Source organism: Sminthopsis crassicaudata, chromosome 4 (genome assembly GCF_048593235.1).
Source record: "Sminthopsis crassicaudata isolate SCR6 chromosome 4, ASM4859323v1, whole genome shotgun sequence".
NCBI lineage: Eukaryota > Metazoa > Chordata > Mammalia > Dasyuromorphia > Dasyuridae > Sminthopsis > Sminthopsis crassicaudata.
The window spans coordinates 444638424-444646854 of record NC_133620.1 but is presented as its reverse complement, the minus strand read 5'-3'; the positions used below and the strand labels follow the sequence as shown (position 1 = coordinate 444646854).

The following is an 8431-nucleotide window of genomic DNA, read 5'->3' as shown; positions in this document are numbered from 1 at the left end:
TTTGAAGATTTGGAACATACACTATAAGGAAACGTAATCAGAGACGATTAAAAAGGAAACTGAAAGGGACAAGGCTCTTCCGAGCCTGGCACATAGTAGGCGGTTAATAAACACTAGTAGACTGACGGACAGACTCCAAGGGTTGTCCCAAACGCACGAGGGAGCGAGGGAATGCAGCTTCTCTGTGGTTCCACCAGGCTCTGGGAGCCCCGTCACCTCAGAGGCACTTCCGGGTCGCCCTCCGTGGCGTTCCGTTGTTATGGACACGGCGCGCTCCAGGGCGGCGGCGGGGACACGTGCCCCCGGAAGTGCTCGCCCGTTGCCATAGAGAGGGGCGGAGGGCGGGGGGAGAAAGATGGCGGCGGTGCAGGTGGCCGGGGCTCCGGTGTGTGGGGCTCGGGAGCCGCCGCCGGGCCCCGGGAGCGGATTCCGCCGCCTGTCTGCCCGCCTGGGCTCGCTGCGCCCCGCGGACAGCAGCTCCGCCCGCACCGAGATCCACCTTCTCTTCGACCAGCTCATCTCCGAGAACTACAGCGAGGGCGGCGGGGGAGTCACGGCGGAGGTAGAGGGGGGCGGCCGGAGAAGCGGGGCGCGGCCGGGGAGGCAGCGGGGGGCGGCCCGAGCCCCCACCCACCCCTCCGGGGCTCTGTCCCCCTCGCTTCCGTTGCGACGGTTTCCTGGCTTAGCCCTCTAGAAACCGCCCCAACGTCGATCCCAACGGTCCTGCTGGCCCCCAGCACTCAGCGCCGAGCCCATCCCGGGGGTGCGGACCTCCCGACGCGCCCACCGGGGGCAGTCTCCCTCCCCGGGGGACGGACCCTCCCGGCGCCTCGGTCCCCAATTCGGCAGATGGGGAGGGGACCCCCCACCCCCCCACGGCCCCCGCCCTGGTTTGGGATTCGAACCTAGGGCTCAACTGACTTCCAAGCCTCGCCCTAAAAGTTTCCTCTAGGCTGTGGTTGCTGACCCGGTCATAGCTAGAAAAGGACGTCCAGAACCCTCTAGAACGCTCCCCTCGCCCATTTTACTAATGGGTAAACTGAGGCTCCCCGGCCTCTTTCAAGGACCTGCTAAAATCCCTAGTGTCTACCTGTTTTCTCCTGTGAGCCTCCTCAAGGGCGGGCGCTGTTTTCCGCCTTTCTTTGCGTCCCGCACACAGTAGGCGCTTGCTGGATTCTTGCTGGCTGACTGACTGCTGGAGGTCAGGGACTTGGCAGAGAAGCCGCCCTCCCGCTTATCCGTTGTGACCTCCCGCTCCCGAAGTCCAGTTTTGCTCATTTCCTCGATCTTCTCAGGAGGACGCAAACTTTTCTGTTACCTCAGTTCATGGTCGCTTTATTAAGCAACTACTGGGTCCAGGCCTGGTGGGGGATGGGAGGGACAGTCATAAACACTCTAGGAGCGTCTGTAACCCAGGCACAAGGAATCCTGCTGCTTTGGTGCAGAACCTTAACCTTCAAAGGCCCCTGACCCCCATCTAACCCCAACCCCGAAGGCCTCTGGACTCCAACTTAACCTTAAACTATGACTCCGACTCTAACCTAGCCTAAGATAGAAGGGCGCTGTTTCCAAGCTCTCCAGGGGAGGGGGTTTGGGGTCTGAAGTCAGAATCATAGAATGTTAACTTTTCTTCGGGCCTCAGTTCTCCGCACCAAGGCTTTATGTAGTCCCCGAATCCACAGGGAATCGGAGAACTTGAAGGGAGGAAAAAAATACATCCTTATTTCACTGTAACTGGTTTTCTTTATATCCTCTGGGTATTATTTTGTGCAGTTCAAAACATTCAGCAGACGGGTTAAGGGGGCATGACACAAAGTTCAGAACTAGGTTAAAGTCTGGACAGACTCCTAGTTTGCATGTGTGCACATACATATACATAGGTACACCTTGGACACAGGTATACTGCAATCTGTACTCAAATGTGTGTATGGATTGATCATTGTGTACCACATAGTACACGCATATACCCACATAGCTTTATTTCTATACATGCGTACACTACACATCTATGTACACATTTGTAGATTTGTATATATATAGTATGTATATCTGTACAGGTCTGTAAGTGCACACAGCATGCATTACATGTGACAACACGTCAAGCACACACATATATACTACGTGCGTGCCCATGTGGATTCATAGCATGCATATGTATTTATAAACCTGTATCATACAGCCTATATTTACACATGTACACACATCTACTAATGCACGTATTCACATTAACCAACAGGGGGTCTAACCTCGCCTGTCCTTCCACAGCCTTGGTCTCATGTTCTTTCTGTCCTGCTGTATTTTGTGCTATTACTTTTTTCTTCCATATTATGATATGTCTCCATTGCCCTTTTTTTTTTTTTTTTAATCCTTTTTCCCATTTTGGAAAGCTCGTTTCAGCTCTGATGTACTTTGTTTTAGGGGTTTGAATTGGACAAATGGAATTTGCTGCTGTGTTTATTATTGTTCTCATTGCTTTTTGTAGGATGTCAGTGCTTTACTGGTCCAGGCCTGTCGATTAGTCCATCTTAATCAGGAACATCTAGTCAGCAAGGTTTCTCAGCTCATTCACCATCTACTTAACAGATTACAGGTGAGAACACCCCAGGTTTGGATTTGGGGAAGAAAATGCTTCTTTCATCGCAACCTCCCTCAAAGATTCTTCTGTGATTTCTTGGATGTGGCGGCCTCTGTTACTAACTCAGCCCGCCCAGTTCTCTCACTTAGGAGGCAGATTTTAAGGGTCTTGGTGAAGCTAAGTAACAGATGACTTGTCCATGAGGACATTACAAATAAATATCAGAAGCAATTTCTGAACCTGGTTCTCCGACTGCAAAAGCCTCCCTTGGCTTGCTGCATCAGATTTCTTCTCTGACCCAGAAAAGCCACAGAATTATCTGAAATGTGGATTTTTTTCTTCATCCCTTGTCTAGTTAGTTGTATCTTCCTGCTTGGCTGCTGTTGGGTGGTTTAGTTTTTGTTGGGGGAAGGAATGTGGCTAATTCGGATCTAGGAGACACTGTGGAATGGGAGATGCAGCATCTGACTCTGTCAAAAGATCTGAGTTCAAAACAGCTCTCCCAGATCGTAGGAGGCATAGAACTCTAGGCAGGCTACTTCACCCTCTGTAACCACTTTCCTCAGCTGTAGAATAAGGAGTTTAGACTTGATGACTTTTCCAATCCCTTCCAGTTCTAAATCTGTGATCTATGTAAAATACAGGACTTCTTGGGACACTTATGTTTTTCCTACATGATTAAAAGGAGTTATTTTATTCTGCTTACCTTTTTCTAGCCCATTTATATCAAGACTTTCCTCTTTTCTCCAATATTTTTTACAAATTGCTAAATACATTTTAATGCAAAGTGCAGTAAGGCTGTTATCAAGTGAGATGATTCTTAAAGATGTTCCAAAATGAATTGTTCTCGACATATATCCCCTTATGTGGATGTGAACATCCCAGAAGAAATTAGATTGCAGTCAAAGGAAGATTTTCCTAGGTTGAGGACTAGAATTATAATTTGATTGGCAGAGGGAGCTCCCAATGTGCTTGTCACCTTCCTGGCTCCGGACTGGGAGGCAGTTCTTTGTGCTCATTTCTCTGTGAGTAAGATGGGGATGAGAGGGCCAACTTCACAGGCTCGTGACGATCAGAGGAGTCAGCACGTGTGAAGGCTCAGCAGCCTGAAAGATCTAGAGGCGCTAGATGCAGGCTCAGGGTGCTGAAAGGTGAGTGACTTGGCCAGAGTCGTTTGGCTGGAATATCAGATATATCACCTAGGTCTTGCCCACTTTGAGGCCGGTCCTCTTCACTATACCCACCTCTGATTTTAATACTGATGGGAAACTACATTAGGCAGTGTCTACAGTGTCCCAGAGTCTAAGACTTTGGGGACTTCTTCTATTTGGGGTTTGACCCTTTGCTACAGATGGAGCATCATATCTGTAGCCCTGGTCAATTGAAAAGGATCCCGATGTCCTGTGGCACATCTAATCCATGCATTTGCCTCTGGCTTATAGTTTTTCTCACATTCAATCAAAGTCATTTCAATGAATTCACAGGTCTTGTCTAAAAATATTTTAATTAAACAGACATAGTAAGCACCTGCTTTGTCCAAGGCATTGTGCTAGATGCTAGGAATGCAAAGAGGAGAAAATAATCTTTGCTTTCAAGATCCCCGAGTCAAATGGGGGTAGACCTAGTGAGAACTGTAAGCAGTGCTGTCCTTCCACATACAAAATGATACTACAAGATACAGAATAGAAAAAGTGAAGAGACTGTGTTAGGCTCATCCAGGGACTAATAATTGGCAAGAGTAGGAAGGAAGGGATGGTGCAAGTAATGCTTTGAGAGCAGGATCTAGTTATTTCAAGTATAGTCATAGAATTGTTAATCCCCGTAGAAAGTAGGAACTATATCTTAAATTTCATTGGTGTGGTCTCTAAGCCTGGTATCCTACCAGTCACATAGTAAAGACTTGTTCACAGCTTTTTGATTGAGTACCTACTATGGCCTGGGCACTTGAACTGACAACGTTCATTGGAATATGTATATATAATGTAAGAAATAGAGACACACACACACAAAGATGTATGTGGGTAAGTGTTATTAACATAATATTTAGAATGGAAATAGTTTTCAAAGTTGGACGTACCTGTCTTTTTTCTCCCTGGGGGTAGGTGATTGTTGATGAACAGAATCTGGATTTCCTTTTGGCATACACAATCTCTGCTTTTCAACAATGTAGTTCCTGGACACACATGGAAATTCTTCAGGCCTTGTCTGCTCTGGTTTACTACAATGGCCCCAAATGTCAGAAGGTAATTTGTATTTCTTTTCTTCTTTCACTACCAAGAGGGAAGGAGGAGATTCTTCCCATAGTTCCCCTTCACTTCTTCTTAACTGTTCTATAGAAATCATGAAGAACTGGTTCTTAGTGGTTTGTAGCCCTGGTCTTTACTTTACCTTAGGCATTACTGCCTAAAGGCTCTCATTTTTCCCCCAAGGCCCTTTTGGCCTCATAAAGTTGCCCAGTGTTGTAAGGATCTTGGTCACGGTATGAGCACCTCTCCCTTGCATCTGCTGGACCTACTGTGGTCTGTGGCCCCATGGGCATAACTTGGAGCTTCCCTGCTGACCTGCAGGCCCTCCCTTAGATGTAGTTGTGATGAGAGAATTTCTGCTAGAACTTCTATTCTTGATGATCTAAGCACTTTGTATTTCTAGTGGTCCTGAATGCTACATTGATGTGTCTTAGCTTTGTCATGTGTAAGACACATGTAGCGGGAGGTCCTGCAGTGCCCAAGTGCCTTTTTGTACACTTCCCCGCTCCCTGCCCCACTTACTTCTCACCCAAGGAAAAGAGAAAGAAAGAGAACTTTCTTTGAGTCAGAGTCCTTCCCTCTCAGTTCTCTTGGGTTACCTCTGACTGCTGTATTTGTCCTAGTACCTTCCAGACTTGCTCGGGGAGACTGGAATCTTGATGAAGTTGAGCGATCCCAGCCAGTCGGACCCTGATCTCAGAAGAGCTGCAGTGCACTGTATGGCAAACATATGTCTCAGGTAAGAGGGTCAAATAGGAGATGGGGCCCAGGGCCCATTTTGGGGAGTAGAGCCTTTCTGAAGTTAAGGTAGTTTCCTACTTAGTTATGGCATCTGTGAAGTACCCTAACAGTGTGTATTTCACAGGAGACTGGTTTTCCTATTTTTCTATTTTGCTTATAAGACTGCCATATGAGGACATTTTTTTGAAATCGCCATGTCATAGAAAATCCATCTTCCCTCTAGGTGCCCAGTTAATAAAGAAATATTGAAAACTACAGCCTTTTCTATTTGCCTGGCCTAAAATGGAATGATTTATTTTTTTTTATTATAGCTTTTAATATACAAGGAATGATTTGTAAGTCTGAAAAGGCTCCGTTAGGCATTTGAAACTCCTTTGTCATTCTTTAGCATTTATTATGGCCACGTTTTTCCCTTTTATAAAATGTTGCTTAAAAAAAAGTACTTAAAGTTCAGGGATTTGATCAGCTCATTCTGGATCAACACATAGGAAAGAGGTATCATCTGTAGTGACTCAGGTTGTCCTGTCCATTTATCTGGCAAGGGAAGAGTCTCGGGCTTGTGGCCATAGTCACAAGCAGAAGGAACACTAGACCCTGGAGGCCTGAATCCCCTTCCTGGCTAACCTTGAGATCACAGCCCGACTGCTTGCTTCCTTATCCTTTGGTCTCCTCATCACCAGACTGATGGGGTTGGCCCAGATGAGTGTTTTCAGCCTTTTGGAGGGCATGGATCTCCTGGATAGTCTGGGAAAATCTGTGATTCTCTTCACTGAAGAATGCTTTTTAAAAATGGAAGGAAATGGCTAAATTTTAGTGAGAGATTAGCAAAAATAGAGATATAATATTTTTTCTACTCAGGTGCCTGACCCTTGAAATCTGTCATGGATGCACTCCTCCCTCCAATTAAGAACCCATAAAATATGTGAACTCTCAGGTCCCTCCAGTATAAAAAGTCTAAATTTCTGAGCTTCTGTAATACAAATAATGTGGTCTTCGCCTTTCCTGGTCTTGGGGCCCTGTTCTGACTAGGAATGATGAAACATAAACCGTGAAAAGTGGAATAAAATGAGAAAGTTGATTAATAGTTCAACCTAGCATCCAGATGGGTGTGCAGGATTGCCCATCTAATGAACTGGCTAGTGATTCATAGCAGTTGTGACTGGGTACTGTTCCCTGGAGTACAGGATGGTAAGGGAACCTCAGGAGAGCCTGGGGTGGTTCGGAGGAGACTTCTCAAACTTGGTGAAAGGGGCCTTTGAGAAGACTGAAGATCAGGGCTTGATCCTGGGCCATTACCAATGGGAAGGAGGGAGATGCGTGTCATTCCCCTGGGCCCTTTTGCTCTTCTTCTTTCCCTTTATAGCTGAAAACTCCCCTCACTAGTGATTCACTTGTTGGGACTGCAAAATCTTCGTCCCTCCTGTTAATCTCTTAAGCTCTCCTCTGGTCACCGGCCCCGCAGTGTGCAAGCTGCTCTCCCTTCCCCAGATGCCCAGTGGAGAGTTTCATGAATTCCCTTGTAACTCGCCTGCCTCCTCCTCAGTGGGTTGGAGATGGGTCATGCTTAGTGGTGATTTCTAAGCTCAACTCAAAGCGTCTGGAGTTTGAATTGCCTCCTTTGCTTGTGTTTTAGTGTCCCAGGACAGCCATACTTGGATGAGCCTTACCGAAATGTCTGCTTTCAAACTTTCTTAACTATTTTACAGTCTTCCAAAGTTTCTGGTATGGACGATATCACATTTTGCATGGTAGGTAGGAACCTAGTGTTCTACAATACCTCACTTATAATGTAAGTTACTGTTATACATGAAACACATAGTTGCAGAATGCAGGAAGTAAAGAAAAGAATCTAGTTGGTTTGTTTAAGGTGCCATTATGAGCGGATGTATAATTTTAGCTTGAAAAAATATAAGAGAACTTGGGCTGCTCAGTATTGCTTGGAACTATTCTTCTAGATGAAAGTTTCCTGAATAACAGAAGTTAATGTTTAGGTGCTGGAATTGTGCCGCTGTCTACTTTGGTGTCAATATTTGCTCTGTAAACACACACACATTCGTACATTCGCATAACATACACACTTACAATATATGCACACACACATACATACACTCACTCTCTTTTTCTTTCTCTTTCTCTCTCTCTTGTGAACATGACCACAGGGTACCCTATGCCTTTGCCTTTGATGACCCCAGCAAAGCCAATGTGCCCAGCTTCTCCCCCTAGCTTTCTGGGAGAAGGTCTGCTGCTTTTCATCTCTGTCATCCCCTCATCCAAAGCAGTTGCTGCCACAAAGCCACCCTCTTTTTTTTTTTTTTTTCTCCTGAGGTTGGGGTTAAGTGACTTGCCCAGGGTCACACAGCTAGGAAGTGTTAAGTGTCTGAGACCAGATTTGAACTCAGGTCCTCCTGAATTCAAAGCTGGTGCTCTCTCTACTGCGCCACCTAGCTGCCCCGGCACCCTCTTTTCTAGCTCTTTTGAACTCTCTTCTTTTCAGGGTTGCTTATGCACAGATAGCACTAATCATTCCCAGGGCTCTTTTCCTTCTGCTTAGGGAATCCAATTCGGGAAGCATTTACTAACTGCCTTGTTGTTTGTCCTTCATTCTTGAAGAAAACGAGGTGATGCCATGACCCACAAGTGAATTGAAGTAAGGTAGGCTGTGCCAGGTCACCTGCCTCACTTTCTCCTCCGGAGCCATCTGGGTCCAGTGGCCAGGTAGAGATCAGGATGCCTGGAGATGGCCCCAGATGCAGTGGGAGATCTTGGCCTTTTTAAGCTCAGGTCTTCCACAAATCTCAGTTTGACTGGGCCGCACCCATTTAGTGATTAAAGCTAGGTAACTAACAATTAAGGCAAAGAATGGCTTCTT

At 46.4% G+C, this 8431-nt stretch overlaps 1 protein-coding gene across 2 annotated transcripts in view; it reads left to right on the top strand.

Moving 5' to 3' along the window:
* The first annotated feature begins 256 nt into the window (after positions 1-256).
* Positions 257-8431, top strand: part of HEATR6 (HEAT repeat containing 6) — a 28273-nt gene continuing 20098 nt past the window's right edge. The window contains exons 1-5 of one of the 2 annotated variants that reach the window (XM_074263516.1): positions 257-562; positions 2483-2590; positions 4678-4818; positions 5445-5560; positions 7196-7310. In XM_074263516.1, coding sequence (XP_074119617.1) covers positions 356-562; positions 2483-2590; positions 4678-4818; positions 5445-5560; positions 7196-7310 — 687 coding nt within the window. In that variant the 5' untranslated portion in view covers positions 257-355. Of the gene's footprint in view, positions 563-2482; positions 2591-4677; positions 4819-5444; positions 5561-7195; positions 7311-8431 lie in introns of those variants that run through there. The other variant, XM_074263517.1, reaches the window with a different exon arrangement.